The sequence below is a fragment of the Coturnix japonica genome, chromosome 19 (assembly GCF_001577835.2).
Source record: "Coturnix japonica isolate 7356 chromosome 19, Coturnix japonica 2.1, whole genome shotgun sequence".
In the NCBI taxonomy this organism is placed as follows: Eukaryota; Metazoa; Chordata; class Aves; order Galliformes; family Phasianidae; genus Coturnix; species Coturnix japonica.
The window spans coordinates 5366192-5383800 of NC_029534.1; the positions used below are offsets into that span (position 1 = coordinate 5366192).

Sequence of the window (17609 nt, forward strand, 5' to 3'; positions counted from 1 at the left end):
AAGCCAAAATGTGGACACACTCATTCTACAGGTGTTAAAGCTTTTACTGCATAAGTCAAGGCACTAACACTCATGACTTCGTCAAATTCTGCCTTAGATCTAATTGTTTGCTTCCCTCGTTATAGCTGGGAGGCAGCTCTGTGTGCAGAAAGAGAGCTGTTCATTTCTCTGTTTTGCTCAGCTCAGACAGAACCTCCATCAGAATTACACAGCTTCCTGCTCTTTCAGCATAGTCTCTTCCTAGATGCCAGCACTGCAGGAATGAGGAGGTTTCAGCACTTGAAGAACTTCATTGGGTGTATGTTGGGTTTCCCTAAACCTGCATTCTTCTTAAACCTGGATCCCTTTGTTAGCTTCCTGCTGACAAAGGGCTGCTGTTTTTATGTCTCCTGCTATAGAGACGAGATCACGGAAGCAGGTGCCACAGAAACAACTGAGATCAGCTGTTTCAGAGGAGCAGTCACTGCTGCAGCCCCAGCTATCAGCAACTGAGATGATGCCTCTAAAGGGACAAACCAGAAACCTTTAGCGTGTTTTCTTGTTTGCAACTTTGCTTCCATCTTCAAAGGAGTAGTTCTTCCTGTAGCAGCTGGAAGAATTGAAGGCATTATCAGTGTTAAAGTGCATTTCATCAATGACTGTGGTTCACCCTGTGACTTTAAATGTTTTCATGCACTTTAATTATGAATTTTCCTCTGAAGAAACCGTTTTTTTCTCAACCTTTTCTGACTGACACTTTCCTATTACTATGTTTAAAGGTGCAAGAGAAAGATCATAGGGGCAGTGGGGAGTAGGCTTTGAGAAGGCAATGCTTTCTGAGCTGCATAGAAATAAAGTTGTTTGCCGTAGAGGAGTGAAGAATGGAGTTCACCTATTTAAGAATGGGTTAACTTATTCTTTTATCACAACACAGAAACCTGCACTGAAGTGCTTTGGAATGAAGAGTATTTTGGAGGCATAACAAGTTGTTAATGGCAGAACTGGCTTCTCTGGTGTGAGATGTGAGTGGACAAATATTCAGGTTTCAGTCCTTGTGAGCCATGCTAAGTCTTTGTCTCAGTACTTGCAGTGCTGGGATCACACCAGAATTCCCATTTTACAGTACAGTAATGAAATCATTTGCACAATGTGCACATTTGCTTAAGAGCACAAAAGTGATGTGAGTTTTCTGGGCCTGTAGCTTCACCAGGTGAATTTCTGAAGCATTTGTCTTTTAGAGATTGCATAGTTTCTGCAGAAAGCAGCAGCAGAATTTTACACATTGCTTCTGAGGGATAAGATGGTGCAGAATGCTTCATGTGGTTAACGTTTCCTGTCAGTCTTAGCGAGCTTCTTTCTGTAATTGACTACAAGAACCTCATTGCTTTCTTGTGTTGTGCACACTGCCTCAGGGTGGGAAATGTCTTAAGCTCTGAAGAGGAGAAAAAAATGAGCTGCCTCACTTTTAACCTACATTTAACAATAATAATAATGTACTATTCTGCAAACTATAAATATAGCAAGTTTACTTAATTGAAAGTGTTGATCCTTGGATGTATTTTCAGAACATCAACCTCTCTCAAAAAGAAGTTGAAGAAGTGATCAGTGTGGACTACAAGGTCTAATCGAATTCCTGACCATATTTCACCCAGTACTGTGCTGACCTCATTGCTGTGCAAGTTAACTCTTGTTCTTTATGACCTCTTATCAGTTTGTGCAGCCACATCTGAAACTGTAACAGGCTGTTGTTGCATTGGATGCATCTTTCATAGAAGGAAAGGTTAGTGAAAAACCTGAAAAAGCTGCAGTCTGCAAATGGTGGTGGCACCCTCCTTTCTGTAAGATAAACTGTGCAACTCAAGATCTCTCTCTTGTTTCTACTTTGAGCAAGTGAATCTAGACTTGTCTTTTGGATACAACCATTTTAATCCTGTTGCTTATTTACATCGATGTGACTGGCAGCAAAAGTGCTACTTTTATAACCTGCTCAATGTCAAATCAAACAGATTCTTCCCCTGTGCTGGATGATTTCCTCTGCATCTTCACTGTGTTGGGTATCTGAATTGTAACTGACTTTTCTCACTCCAGCTTCTGATGTTTTCTTGCTTTGTAAAACCTTCAGCTGCTTTTTCCATCTATGGCTTTGTCCTAAGTGTTCCCAAGATTTGGCAAAGTGCTCATGTTGCACAAAGAGATCATCTGACATGGTAATATATTGCTGTGCGTGGTGCTTTGCTGTAACAGGGGCACTTTGAGATTCTCAAGGAGTGCAGATTCAGATATGCTATCTGTTCCTGGAGTCTTAATAAACAACGAAAGAAAATTCATGCTTGTTGGTAGTGGTTTTGATAGGTGTGGGCTGTGACAGCTTGCTTTCAAGGTAACCTGCTCCTTGAGCCTATTTATCTTTAAATCACTTTCTTAAGCTTTTGGTGTTAATATTTTCCATCTGCATTACATTTTTCCCCCCAAAAAATGTAGTGCTCTCTGTGAAACAGGACCGTGGTATTCCTTGTGTTCCACAGTCACTGCACAGAACAGCAGCCCTCTAAAACTCACAAATGAAGAATGATGGACAGCAAACAGAGAGGGGCAGATGCAGCAAACCACTGCATCAAGTTGGTCTGAAGGTTTAGCAGTGCCCGAACTGGTGTGCACAGTTCTTTTTGCTTGTGGACAAAGGGAGAATTGTGTGGATTTACTTTTCTGCAGGGGGGTCCTTCCTATAAAGCTGAGGTGAGTCTGTACTACTGAGGTTAACAGCAGTAACCTTCCATTTTTGTGTGTCCTCAGTCAATGGATAAAGCTCCTCTTTCATTTTACCAGCTGAGCCACTTTGCATTTTGGTCATGTAGCAAACAGGAAGGCTGTCTGGGACTGACTTTGCGAGATGTCTGCTGTACCTTCCATAGGAAGGACTTAGAAGGTGGTTCATGGCTTTGATGGCCCAGCAGAATTTTGGAAACCACTCTTAAGAGGGCATAATGTTTTGTCACGGAACCCTTCAGTCACAAGAAATTACCCAATGGTGATGTACCCCTTCCCTTCTTCTCCTTGTGTTTTCCTTCCCACCTGCATCAATCCTGCATCTTAAATCCATCTGTGTGCTAAGTTGGAGGCTTGGCATTGCTCTCATCTGAGAGAAAAGAGAGAAGATATTCTCAAAGCCCAGTGAATGACCAGCTGCAGTTTCTCTCCTCTGTCTACTCTGTGTGTGAACCAGAAGACCCTGAAGGCCCATCCATGCTATGGAGAGAAGACACCAGCAGCTCTCATTATCTTCCATGTAGGTTTGTGGGTACTGCAATCCTCTCCTGTGCTATTTGGTCAAGGTTGCCTGGTCCCTCGCTGGGATGGGAGGTGAATGCAGACTGTATAAGCTCCCAAACTGCATCTCCTCCATCACATTCTGCCAGGTCATTGCTTTCAGTGGCACCTATACCAGGCTTCAAACATTTCCCACTGCTCAATAATCCTTCTCACTGCTTATCAGTGTCATTTTCTTACAATAAGCTTTGCTCCCAGTTTGTGTGGCTCCTAAGGGGTGGAGGTTGAAGCAAGTTTCTCCTACTCCCCAAATACTTTGCACATTTTATTGCTGTTCTTTTCCCTGTGGCTGAAGCCAATATAAGGAGGTGTATATATCTGCGTCCCGCCTGATTCCTTCTCTCTTCATGACCCCATGTGCATCTGAGCATATTTTCCATTGCCTCGTTAGCTGGTTGAAGGAGTCTTTGAAATGTGACAAGCAAAAGGGCTCAGACAAAGAACAGATGCTTTATATAGCGGCTACGTGAGCTGCAAAGAGTTGTTTCCAAAGCGAGGAGGCTGGTGGATTTGTCAGCTGGGCTGTTCCTGTGATTAGTGATTACATTTGTTCTTCTTCACTGTATTTTAAAATCTAAATATCCAATTTATTCCTCTGGGATTAAAAAAGTAAAAAAAAAAAAAAAAAAAGGCAGCCTTTTAAAGAAAACTCTTCCTCTTTGCCACTTCTTGGCTGCTCCAGCAGCAGTGCATCAGAACAGTGTGTGGCTGTGGCTGCCTCACGGCTGGCTGCTGTCATGTCAGTCTGAGCCCAGAGTGTTTGCTTTGCTCCTGGTGTCGATGCCATCTTTGTCAGGTCTGATATGTGAGACACTGAGCATTGCAGCCTTTCTGGACGCTCAGGCTCTGATGGCTGTCAGATGTTGTAAACAGAGAGAATCCTTTGAGGATGGGAGTGGGAGGCAGCTGGGAGACTATTTGTGACCTGTTGTGCTCTTGTCTAAAGGAGGCTTGGAAAATGTACATCTACTGGGTGAAGAGCTCCACGTCTCTCTGTTGGTTCTTCTTCCCTTCCCCAGTCCTCACATTCCCAAATGATTTTCTACACAGTTGACTTCTCTGATTGCTCAGTGTTTGCTCATTCACCTCATTTGTCACTTGTAATAACACACCCTGCATACAAGTAGCACTTGTTACGCAGTGCTCAGTATGAACTCTCTGGGGGTAACTGTAGGCTGCTCTGCACCAAGTGAAGGTCAACAATACAAAGAGATGAGGGATCAGTAAAAGCCCAAGAGCTGTTGGTAGAGGGGGCCTTCCCAGACATATCCTTTCATGCTGGGTGTACTAAAGGCACTGACAGATGCTAAGGAAAATGTGAAAGTGTATTTCTTGGTAACACAAGTTTGCCTTTCAGCAGCTCTTTGCACCTGCAGTTTTATTTAAGTGGCACCACTGAAACCTTAGACACTTCAGCTGGGAAACCAACAGTAGAGTCCCCATCCCTGTGAGCAGTGAGGTGTGCTGAGCTGGGAAGTCAAAAGAGGAAGAGAGCTGCTTCTGTCTGGCATCTTCAGTCCTCCTCCCTCCTTCATCTCAGAACTGGGAGCACTGATGTCACTCTTGCAGCTGCTCTACCTGATGAGTGAGTCAAACCCAGAGTCACGTTTGTCCTTTTGTCCTTGTGTTTGTTTGTCTGCTCATCATGAAGTAGGTGAGAGGGGGGTGGACTTTTCTGTTCCTCTGCTTTCTTATTCTAAAGACTTGATGCTGCATGTATCTACTCCATCTGTCCATAAGGAACACTGGTTAAGTATTCAGTGCATGCCTTGATCAGCCTCACAGACTTTCTGGCAAGCTTTGTGCTTCTGATGTGTTGGGGAAAAATATTATCAATCTTAGTATTTCATTGAGATGTCTATCAAGGTTCTCCGGAACTTCCTTTACTATTTTAGATTTAATATCAGGGTTTATGCTCTGCTCTTTTCCTTCTTTGCATTTGACTTTTACATGTTAGATGGTGGTGTCTTATCTCTGCTAGTGCCTCTCTTCTCATGTTTGTCCCAGCTTTGTAAACACACACATTCTTAACAGAGATATCCACAGAACTTTCAGATCTTGACCTTTCTCGATTTGGCTTATGGGAAATAAAGGTGGAGTAATGGGTGGAGGCTACTGTCCTCGTGTACTTCAGTACTTCACTCTTCCTTGTGGCAGCATTTTTGGCATTTGGTAGCTCTGCTGCTGAGAGTTTCAATGCATCTGCCTGAGCTGGTGGGTCTCAGGTTCTTGAAGCTTATCTAACAGATCTGTGCTGAGGGTGTCTGCATGTGAGCTCCACAAATAATTTGCTGGTATAGTTACTTAATCTGCTACGCGCTTCTTTTTCACCCTTGCTTTTAAGTACAGCACATTTAATTGGAATAACTGAAGTGCTAAAAACTGAGTCATCTGTGTTGGAAATCCCTGTGAGCCAGAAGTTTAAATGCCTTGGCTTTGCAGCATGACAGCAGCAGAACTAGGTGCAGAGTTGAGGAGTCTTTTGTTCCCAGACCAAATTCCATGTGAGCGCAAGAATGTTCATGAGGGAGATTAGCCCCATGGTGATCATTTTTTCTCCTTGTTGCTGCTTGGGAATTGCCAGTTACTCCAGAGACAGATGAATGTTCCAGGGAACTTGGTCCAACATATCTGGAGCTCCGTTTTTGTTTTGCTTTGAAGGAATTTTGCTGGAAGCCTTTGTAAATGTATGGAGTTGTGAGGCTGTTACCAACTTGGAGGCCAACGCCTTCAGCCTGGTGATACCTCCAGCCTCTCTCTTTTCCTCAGCTCAGAGCTGAAGCCCTGGCTGACCTGATGGCAGGGGGGCCTCATCAGGGGAAGCACAGCTTGCTTTCTTACTCTCACTAGGAGGCTTCCAGTGCTGTGCAGGGGACGCTGAATGTTTATTTGCCAGATGGCATCTTCAGTCATCCTCTGTCTGTGACTCCACTCAGCATTTGTTGGCCTTCCCCCTGCCCTACAGGCTTGCCTGCAGAAGCATCACCAGGCCCTCACCACTGCAGAAGACATGAATGGAGTCTGTACCCTTCTCACTGCCAGTAAGATGTTAGTAAGACGAGGAAGAGCGGGGCAGAAGAGCAGTTAGGAGCTGGTCTTCATGCCAGAAGCTTGCCTAGATGTTCTGCTGGGTGAATCTCCCAGGGCACCTTGAGAGAGTAGACCTAAAAATGAGTGAGGCTTACAAGACATTACTTTAAATCATTTAAAATGAAGCTTGATATTTGGGGACGAAGTGAGGCTGAGCGAATGGTCACAGCAGGTCTGCCCAGATAGATAAATCCAGAAAGTTATGACAGAGAAATCGTTGTTGTGAGCCAAAAAAAAAAAAAAAAAAAAAAAAAAAAATTAAGTCAGTTCCAAACAGGATCACCAGAATACAAATGTGTGATAGAAACGGGGATTAAGATGGATTGTCTGCACAGCGTTTGCAGCTGGTGCTTTCTGCATCCATGCAGTCAAGTTTGGGACTAAGCTCAGTGCTCTGAGGGACTTAGGGAACCAGCCTTACATCTTGTATAACCAGCTCTGGCTTTGCCATCTTCTTCCTCCAGATGAGGTTTGCTGTGGTGCAATATGGAACACAGACCTAAACTGAACTGAGCCTGCAAGAAAGCTGCAGCAGATTAACTGCTCTCTTTGAGGTCCAAAACATGAAGCAGCAGAGCTCACATTGCAGCAAATACTGTAAGTTTTCGTGTCTCAAGAAGCTCCAGGAACGCTCAAGTGATTCCATGTGTTTCTTATGCACTATGCAACCCTTAGTGCCTCCTCTCTGTTCTTGATCTCTCACCTTCAAAGCTCTCACTTTTAGTTTTCCAGTGCTTTTTGTAGTGACGGGTTCTGCCAATAGAGGGCTGTGAATGAATCTGGCTGGTGGTCTGTCAGATCTGACTCTGGCATCCACAAGGAAAAACTGCCAAGAGGCAAAGTGTGTAAAGTCCATCCTATCTGACATGGGGACCTCAGAATGAAAATCTTGCTCAGGGCATGTGTTCATTCCTGATCTGCTGCGCATTCCCCTGGGAGTTGTGCTTTCCTCCTTGACTCCTTTTTCTTCCCAGTAGCATGGCTCTAGTAATAACAAATACTTCATTGCAAAAATGCCCCTTGTGCTGCTTGTGAAGGCAGAGCTGTCAGCTGTGGACAGCCGTCATCTCTAGGAAGCATTAACCCTTGTGCACGTGAATGTGCACGTCTGCCTTGCGTGTCTGTGCTGAGCAGGCTCTTGTGTGCTGAGAGCTCAAAGAACATAAACACCCTTCAGCAGCACTGACATTTCTAGCTCTGAACATGTAGTTTGTCCCATAAAACAACTCTCTTATTTATTTCTTTCTTCCATAGGGATAGAGTCTTTAATGAAAGCCATGACTCCAGACTGACTGATGACAAGATAATCATTGCCATGGTATCTGGGCAAGTGTTTCTGGAAAACCATTGACTGAGAAATGTGCTGAACACCCTTGAAATGGCTGAGGTCAAACTCTACGTGCCTGGGGTGAGTAGGGAGCAACATCAAAGCCATGTTTGTTGTCTCTGAGCTCACATAAGAAGAAATATGTTTCCATTCAATCCCTGTGTCTGCTTTTATGCTTTAGTGGTGGGTGGAAGAAAAAGTAGTCTTGCATTAGATATGCAGGATGTCCATTCTGAGATGCCCTGGCTCTCTTGATTCAATTAGGCCTCTGTCTTCTTGATTCCAGAGAACTTACTTTGAAGGCAGTTAAGGAGTAAGTCCTAAAGATGCCTACTTTGTACAAATCTTGTCACTCAAGTTTTTTTATTTGCAAATAAGGTTTTTCTGTAGAATCAAGGATCCCAGCTGCATTACCCAACCTTCAGAAAACCCCATTTCAGACTATCATGCTTTTAATGACATGAAATATATGAAGTGTCTGCTCACTCTCTTCAATGTATCTATTATGATACTTACACTTCTGCATGTACTCAGAGCAGTTTGTTGAACTGTAGCTGTAGATTTAAGATGAAGATCTGATCCCCACAGCCCAAAACTCACAAATACTTCCATAGCACCCATTCTCTTGAACCTATTTACTGACCCACAATATTCTGCAGTGGCATTCAGGTCAAGTGGCTACACACACCTTGTTTGTTCAAACAACAGCCATGTTTTCTCCTCCAGACAAATGTACATGCTTTGAAGAAAGAGTAAATCCATTGTAATTGTTTGAATAACTCAATAAGCTTTACTATTGCTGTGAAACAGGCTGCGGTCAGGCAGCCTCCACTCATTCTTCCTGTGCACCTCCCTGGCTGAGAGCATTTCCTGCCTTTTTTAAATGAGATCTGTTGAGGCCTCATCTTCTGGGAGATGCTGCTCAGCTGGGTAAATGATCAAAGCTCAGCTGCTCACATCAGGCTGCTGGAGGCCACGTGCTGTCACTACACCATGTTTTCTTTGGTTAGATACCCCACAAGTAGCAATCAGGGAGCTGCCAAGCATCTGGTTTAGCTAGATGTGGATTATACAGCCATCACTCCATGATGCTTTGGGAACACCAGAAGAAATAATCGAATTTGAAAAAAGACTGGGAAGGCATTTATCTAAATGGAGCTCATGCTCTATTTGTGTTATGTTCTCATGGCTCATGGGAAAAGACGTCACCAACGATGCTGTTCTGCCTTTTATTCTGTCAGATTTTTGAATAATGATTTGGGTTCTGTTACGTTGGCTACAGGAACTGTCCCTGAGGATGGCAGAAATGTAATAAATAATAGGGAAGTGATCCACATATAAGTAGATATGTGATGTTTTGTTCTAAAAATTGCCTTACTGTTGCACAGAGCTAATTCTACAAAGCTATATATAGAGAATTCCAGTGAAGGAGCTGCTTGTTTGTTTTTTTTTCTGGAGCCCAGGTTGGATCTTATTTTGGCCCTGAACTTTGCCCATTTGGTGTGAACTGTGATGGGGTGACAGATCTCCTTGTTGGAGCTCCGTTTTATCACATCCAAGGAGAAGGAGGAAGGGTTTACGTCTATTGCCTGGAGACAAAGGTAAAAACACTGGTAGCGTAAACAGTCCATGTTGGGGATTTTCCAACCATGCCTAAGTAGTGACAAATAAAACATTCCTCCTTTGTGCTCTCACTGAATGTGCTCTCCCTGTATGGTAGAGGACTGCAGGATGAAGCCAGCGATCCTATCTTAGCTGTTAGAGTATAAAAAAAAGGAAAGAACTATAGAAATAAAAGCATTCTGTACACGAGATATACAGATATCACAGTGTGATAAAACCATTTCTCCTGCTTGTATGTGGGTAATTTGTTGGTGCTGACTTTGATCAGTGTTCTTTGCAGCGTTTATAACAATGTGTGGGTAGCTGCTGCAACTTTGCCTCTTGAGGCTCGTAGAAAACAGAATGTTTTGAGGGCCCAGCTGATGGATCCAGTGTAAAATATGCAGGAAATTATTAATTGCATCATTCCGAATGACAACTGAACCCTCTTTAACAACAAACCAAGAGAAACCCACTTTGGTGCTCTGCTAAGTTTCGTTTGGGGCACGTTCCAAATGGGGGGAAGCAGAAAGCAGCCTGAGCATCCATTCCAAGTCGAACAACTTGCACCCTCTGGTGGCTTATTTCTGTTATGCAGTGGAGAAATAAGCTCGTCTCAAAACCAGCCAGGCATCGACTCCATCCGTGAACAGTTTACATTGAGTACTTCAGCGTGTCCTCTTGTGTAGGGCTGCCTGGCCCCCTGCTGCTGATGGAGGGTCTGCATGTAGTCAGTGCAGAAGGATCGGCCTTCTGGCCTGAGAATTAACTGGTATGTGGAACCTCCAATTATACTGTTTAGAGCTTTATTGTTCACCTGTAAGCATTATGAATGTGCAGTGAGGTCTGTCTTTTTTTTTTTTTCATGTATGATCTACTCCAGTTATAATTGCTGTGAAGGGATTTGGTTAGTGGGTGTTTTGCAGTGGTTCATTCCCCTTGGAAGGATGCCTAAATGTGCAGTGACCACTCCTTTCACAAGGTTTGGGTTTACTGTGGCCAGTGTTGGAGACATCACTGGGGATGGTTATGAGGATATTGTGAGTGGAGGCCCCATGAAGATCAGCTTTCAAACAGTTCCTCTTTCAGCACCATTGATGTCTCCAAAGGTGATAAAGACAAGATGGAGAGCTTTTTCTCTGGTGTCTTGTTGGGGGTTGTGTCCAGTATGCTTTGAGAAGGAAGAGCTCGTGTTTCTGGAGCAGGAGGCTGATAGGAAGGACTTCCACATTCCATTACCATTAATGAATAAGAAATCTGCAGATGTTGGATGGTCTGTGGGACTCACAGGTTCCTGCAGCAGAGATGCTCCTTATTGTAGTTACTTGTCTGTAGGGAAGGGAGCAGGATTCATGTGCTGCCTGGAAAGCAACCCACTCTTTGCAAACCTGTCCACTCATTATAGGATAGTCAAAACTTTGCAAGTCAGGAGCACCGAGAAACCAGCCTGACAGCAGCTTCATGAAAGGAAGTGTGTTTTTCAGTGGATGAGAAAGAGATCTCAACTTCGATTTGTTTCCCTCCCCCCATTAAAGAGTAAAAGCCCGTGACATTTCATCAGTGCTTTGGACAACCCACTGATAGTGGCTTTGATTGCACTAATGATGGTCCCCAAGATATCGCAGTGGGATGACTGGAGGATGTAGCTGTGCTCTGGTAGGTAACGAGTGCTATTTTTTAGTCTATTGGGAAAATGGTTCAAAGACAAATTTAGAACCTGCGTTCCAAGCACTGTGTAATGATTCTATTTATAATGTGGTATCAGAGCTACGTAAAAAAAAAAATCTTTCCCAGTGCTAGAAGAAATAATAATAAATGTAAAGCGCTCAGCACGCGTTGCTTTTGCCTTTGAACTTCTAAAGCTTTGAGCAATTAATGAAGTCTAACAGATTAATACAGGTCTTAATGTCTGCAGTTCAGCACTGATGGTTGAAGTAAGTTTCTTGGCTGACCATGCCTAGTTTTCAATCAGATGTCTGCTAGCAGAGTGACTGGTGGAGTTCACCAAGGAGAGGAAAAGATGGACGGCTTCAGTTCTGTTCTTGCATTTTTTATTTGAAAACACACTGCAGATAAAGAGAGAATTTGTACCACTGGATAACGAGTTTATCTAATGGAAACATAAACAGAGGGCTTGATTTTGAAACTCTCTCTCCATCCTGGTGTATTTTGGCTGTTCGTTCCTTCAGACTGACGTGGTTTTGCATTCCCAGCAAAAAGTGGAACTTCTGTAAATAGACCAGAATGGCCCAGGTGAAACATTATGGAAAAGCTGAGCACTTCTTAGACTTGCTGCCAGGATTTCTTAAAGCCTTTTTGATAAGTTTCTTGCTTGCTCTTCATTGACCAGTTGTTTGCTCTCAGCCACTTGAGATTCAGTCCTGAGCGAATGCTAATGTTCCAGAACAGCAGCATCATTACATCGAAACTACACTTCATTATAATCCCAGCTTTCCTGGTGTCTCAGCAAAGTGATAAATGGGAGCTGTGATCAGACTGCAGTAACTTTTGGTACCTCCAACAAAGCATTCTGTACATCTCAGAGCCTGAACCATCAGAGCCTCTTCATTTCATTTCATTTCATTTCACTTCACTCACTGCATGGGAAGCTGTTGGGAATCTGTCGCCATGTTTTTTTATCTCCTCTGTGAATGCTGGAGCTGCAGATCAGAACTGTTACCCTTCATTCATTGCTTTGCTCTGAGCAAAATTCCTGTTTGTTCTTCCAGTGTTTTCAGTTTCCACAACAGCTGCAGTCGTCCTAAAACCACAGCTCTGACATTTGATTGGCACCACGTGGTTCTGTTTTAGCCTCATGCTTGGCACAGCTCTTCAGCAAAGAGTTGTTTGGTGTTCACAGCTTTGGACAACAGTGCAGACATCACTTCATTGTGAAAAGCTACCCCAGAGATTCACAGAACAGCAACTCAAGTGGAACAATGTCTAAAAGCTGTGTTGATGTAAAACAGAAATGGAAAAATGTTATTTGAAGTTTGGAGATGGTGCTTTAATGTTAAGAAGCATTTTCCTCCACACGTCTAATAATACTGAATAATCATCTGGGCTGCCTCATTATCCGGTTTGTGTAAGTACTTGGAGGGAGCAATTAGCAGAACAAGATGATTTGGGTCACTCAGTTATGAAATGAGATTAGAAAATACATCTAACCCATCTCATTTTTCTGTCTGCTTCTAGAGAAGTAGTGGTGGGCCACTCTGAGGAAACGAATGCTCTGCAAACAGTGGAGATGACCCACACGTGACAACCATGTCTAGAACCATGTCCTAAAGAACTCCGTTTTAAGAAGGTGATGGCTGAGGTCAGATTGCAGAACAGCCAACTATTAATTTAGGGGCAGAATGCTCAAAGAAAACAGCTCAAGCTCTTGATTCATTTGCTACCCAAGTAAATGCTGAGGCAGGTCAGTGTAAGGACAGCATTTTGGTTGTTAGACTACAGCATGAACTTCTGATTTAAGACTCCCAGTCTTTTATTGGGCTACATCCACCTAATTCATTTTATGGAGGCAGACGCAGTTGAATTTCCCCAATCTATTTTTATTCAACATTAAAGAGCGTTCCTATTCTGTTGGCAGCCATCCTCTCCTGCTTTCACTGTGGCCAACCAATACCATTCACTTCTGCAGACTTACCCTTAAACTGCGGAGTTGAGCATCCAGCGTTGAAGAAAACAACTGTAAGTAGAGATTATTACTTTCATTTTTTCCTACCTCTAAATGGTACTTTGAGTAGCTGCTCTTGCTGCTGTATCTTTACAGTTAGGCCCTGTGTTTGTTCACGTTCAGCCTGGCACTCACATGCATTTTCTCAAGGCAAGAGATAATTCCTTAATTCCTGCACTTTAATGTTTGTTCTGGAAGGGGATGCCAAGCACAAAATGCATCGTGCTTTAACAGGATCCCGGTGAGTTAAAGAGTATTTACAGTGTAATCAGTATTTTGCTACTGCCTCCTTTTCCCTCAAAACTGCCCAACTCCTCAGTGACTTGGCAATTAGGTGAAAGTGTATTCTGAAGTCAGCCTGCAATCGTTGTTTAATATCACTGAGTATTGCTATTTTCACCCCAAAACATGCTGAGAACTGAACAAGAAAGGCTGGATTGTGGCTCTGGGCAGCCTGGTCTGGTGGTTGGTGACCCTGCATGTAGAAGGGGGTTGAAACTGGATGATCATTGTGGTCCTAATTATAGCTCAAACTAGAGCAGACTTTAGGGTCAACATTTAAGAGCAGTGAATATTTAAAAGCTTGTGCTTACTGAACTGGAAAAGTGGGTGCTCAAATCCTCCTTCCAGCTTAGCAGAGAAAACAGATGAGTAACATAATCCCGTTTTGTTCCAAATAGAGCTTAGATTCCAAATGATTGGAACAAGAACAGAATTAGGGCATTTTTCTTGCTCAGGGGCTTCTCTGTGTGTTACGGTTCAGATTCCTTCCTTGTCACATCCCTCCTATTAAAATATATGGAGCTGATTCATACACAGAATTTTATTAAACAGAAATTTTAAAGAGGAAATGCAGACTCATCTGTGGCAGCTGCGCCTCCCTCCAAGCACAGCTGAAGGCAAAGTTTTCTACATCAACTTAAAAGTCGAAGCTTCCAGTTTTGGTGAATGAAAGCAGCGTTACACATCGACAGATCAACGCTGCTTTGTGGGGAAACATCTCAAGGCAATGGAAGCTTTCAGAGACCATGTAACAAACAGCAACTCCAGCACTGCTGTACATCACCCTGCAGGGCAGCAGGCTGGCTCCTCTCCCTTTAACTGCCACTTTCCATCCTTCTTGTACAGCCCATGCTGGCAATTCTGAAATAAAGGACCAATATGGGCAGGTAATAGTTGTTTTATCCATTCTGCCTTTTTTCTTTTCAAGCCTAAATGGCAAATAGTACCATTCTGACTGAAGAACGCGTCCTTGATGTCAGATACACGTTCACTGCAGGCCTTACTGACTATGTTTTAAAAATATTCAATTATGTTCCATTAATTCAATCAATTAGAGGAAAAAGGATGGAGAGGATTCCTGGTAGGACTCCAATATGATTTACACCTTCATAATTCCAAGCAGTGCAGATTGTCAGGTTGCTTTCTGTAGCTTAAGATAGCAAAAGTAAAAGCCTAGAAGATGGGGAGGTTCTTCTTCCTCATTCCTTAATGCACCTGGCTCATTGGAGGGACTAATTTTCAATAATAATTAAATTGAATGTTCACTTAGATTGATTTATCATCCTCTGCTGGCCAGTCTCTATAATGTATGTGAATGTTAGCCAAGGACTTCTTGAAAACAAAGAATTTGATATGACTTCAGACTTGGTTTGTCTCACCCAGCTGCCATCAAGACTAAAGAACCCCCTGCGCATATTCTTCTCTAGATAAATGGCTTAAATGCCGCCATCAGGTTACAGCTTTGGGATGCTGTCAGCATTCAGGGTCACAGCTGTCAAAAAGAAAACCAACAGAATGAGGAAAGAACTTTTAATAACCTAAGTGGAACTCAAAATGTGAACTGGGCCTGAAGGCATCTCCCCCTCCTCCCTGAGGTTGAGCCCATTTCCTTTCCCCCCCTCACCCCTCAAAGACAGTTTATATGGGAATGTACCAGAGCAGAAGACTTTTGTGTGTGTGTTTTTTTTTACACATTTGATAGTTTACTGTACACACTGCTAACTGATGTTAACACCTCATTCTGCTAACATTCAAAAGACCGTACATAAAAAACAGCAAAGGAGAAGGGCAGCATCAGTTCTTGGAAGCCCTGCACTGCCTCACTCACTGGAAGAGGCTGCTGTTGCGTAAAACTTCACGGGCAGACCCAAAAGTCAGTACTTCTTTATGAAACTTTGTGAGCTGCTGCTTTATTTTTCTCATGGCAGAAGTCGATTCCTTTTTCTTGTACACCACATTTTTCAAAAGTTTATCTGACAAGTAGTGCAGCCAGAGGACGTTGCTGTGTGGATGATAGTCAGTCCAGCTGTTGGAGTTCTCCGCTTTCATTTGCCTGTAGATATCAAACTGGTAGTCCCCTGTGCCTTCAAACAGCTCTTCATCAGTGGAAATGTCACAGAAGACAGTTAACCCATCTTTCTCCAGCCTAGACAAGGTATAATCGATGATGTTGACGTGGATCCCTGCTGTGGGGATCGTGCACGTAGTCCCATTCAACACGTAGTTAAGCTCCTTTTTGTCCGTTTTCTTTACCAGCACGTTCCCCCAGTGCAAGTCTCTGTGCTCAAAGTGCAGTTCCTGTTCTGCCACAGCCAGTGAAGCAGTCACCTGGTGCAGAATGCTTTTTGCTGAAGCCACACTAGTCAGTTTCTTTCTCATGTACTCCAAATCGTTTCCTCCAAATTCAAACTCCAGAACCATGAAGAGCTGCTCTTCCCCAAACAGGTCTGGCCGATCATTTTCTGATCCCATTACCTTTTTGTATGTGTCCCAGGCTTTTAGGAGATATTTAGGATAAGCCCCTTGAACACAGTGCACGGAGTACAAGCTGATGAACCCTACAGTCCTATTCGTGGACTCTTCAGACAGAAGACTGAGTTCCTTTGAAATGATTATTTCAGGTAGAATCTCTCCAAAGCTCTTTTGAGCTTCATCGTTCACCTTTTCTGTTCCTTCAATGGGAATTATTTTTAAGGCCACAGGTCCTCTGTCACTGTCGATCTGGAAAACCTCTCCAAACACCCCTTCTCCAATTTTCTTGCAGTTTTTCGTCTTATCTAAGGGAATGCAATCCTCAAAAGCAATGGGTCCCTCCTGCTGGCATTCCTTAAACACTTTCTCTGCGTCTGTAAGCGTGACCTCCAGGACTGAAGAGGAATTCATGGGAGCCAACAGGGCCACAGAGGAAGCAGACAAGGAGTAGCTCTCAGCCCTACTAGAAGACAGGGTTGCTTGGTGCCCTGAAAGCTGGGAAGTCACAAAGGGGTTACAAAGGATGCTGGCATAGGAACTGTCATATGAGAACACTTTCTTTTTCCTGTGGAAGGACAGAGATGCTCGAAATCTACCCCAGCGGAGGGAGCTATTGAGGGACGAGCAGTCGGTGTCCTCTGTCCCTACTGACATCTGAGCACCCTTGTTTCTTCCTCTTGGTCTTAATCGCGGTCTGAGCACAGAGGTGCCCGTCTGCTGCTGCCTCTTATTTTTGCGCCTGATGGGATTGAGCCGCGGTTGCCTCCCCCAGCGGCTGGCACTGAAGCCGCTGATGCAGGCTTTCCTGCAGGTGCTGCCCTCCCCGGGAATCACTTTGGTACTTTTATGTTGGTACTTCGTGGTTCCTTCTCGGCCCGGAGGGGACGCCGCCTTCCGGCCGCTCAGCCACAGCGGCACGTCCCCTCGGTCCAAAACCACCACCGGCATCAGCTGGCGCTCGGCCGCGTCCCCGTGACGGCCCGGGCTCCCCGCTGTGTCATCGCCCGTCACATCCCCGCGGGGCTCTTTCGACAGCCGCGGTTCATCATCGAGGTGAGCGGCGGCTGCGGCTCGACGCACGGACGCCCTGAGAACCCTCCGCGCCGTCGGTGACCGCGGTCCCGGCTCTTTGCTCTCTCCCGGTGTCTCCGCACGGGCCGCTCCCGTTTCCCCGTCCCTCCCGCTCCCCGTGCGCGGCGACGGCGTGATCCGCTCCGGGCCGCCCCGCGATGCTCCCGGCGAGTCTGCGGCGCTGCAGAGCGAGGCGTCGTGAGACGAGAAGAGCTCCCGGCTGCAGCACAGCGCCGGGCCGCGCTCCAGGCTGCCGCTGAGCTCCGGGAGCGGCTCTACCGGGCTGCGGGACGGGCGGGCGGCGCCGCCGGGGGGCGCCCAGTGCGGGGTGCTGCAGAGCAGGGGGCGGCTGGAGCCGGAGGGCGAACCCTGGAGGCGGCGGCGGGAGCAGCGCGGCAGCGGGGAGGGAGACGGGGAGCTGAGCGCGGCCGGGGGACGGTTCTCCTTCTCCGCCCCGCGCCGGCTCCGCAGGTACCGGGGGCGGGCGGGGCGCTCACCCAACGGCTTCAAGCGGCGTAACTTCGGCGGAGAGAAATCGGGATCGTCCGAATGGGCGGAGGGGGCGCTGGACAGATTGTTGGCGGAGAGAGCGCTGGAGGCGGCCGAGGAGGAGCTGAAGAGCTGCCTGCGGTCCTGAGGGGGAGAGATCCAGCGCTCGGGCTGCGGCAGCGCGCGGAGGTACCCGCCGCGCCGAGAGTACGTGCGCAGCATCCGCGGCATCGCGGCCGGGCCGCAGTAGGCCTCAGTAGGCCGCAGTAGGCCTCAGTTAGGCCTCAG

The 17609-nt window shown here is 45.4% G+C and overlaps 2 protein-coding genes across 6 annotated transcripts in view; one reads left to right on the forward strand and one right to left on the reverse strand.

Annotated features, from left to right (window-relative positions):
- The window catches only part of LOC107322411 (transient receptor potential cation channel subfamily V member 2), a 32551-nt gene extending 18371 nt beyond the window's left edge, over positions 1 to 14180 (forward strand). For 3 of the 5 annotated variants that reach the window (XM_032448426.1, XM_032448427.1, XM_032448425.1), the window contains one exon: positions 399 to 2306. In XM_032448426.1, the coding sequence (XP_032304317.1) occupies positions 399 to 529 (131 nt within the window). In that variant the 3' untranslated portion in view covers positions 530 to 2306. Of the gene's footprint in view, positions 1 to 353; positions 2307 to 6860; positions 6994 to 7650; positions 7805 to 9186 lie in introns of those variants that run through there. The other 2 variants (XR_004309308.1, XM_032448428.1) reach the window with 2 other exon arrangements.
- On the reverse strand, positions 13816 to 17589 carry HASPIN (histone H3 associated protein kinase). The gene has a single exon (XM_015880414.2). It carries the CDS (start codon positions 17550 to 17552, stop codon positions 15114 to 15116), a length of 2439 nt encoding a protein of 812 aa, XP_015735900.1. The 5' UTR covers positions 17553 to 17589; the 3' UTR covers positions 13816 to 15113.
- Between the last annotated feature and the right edge of the window lie 20 nt (positions 17590 to 17609).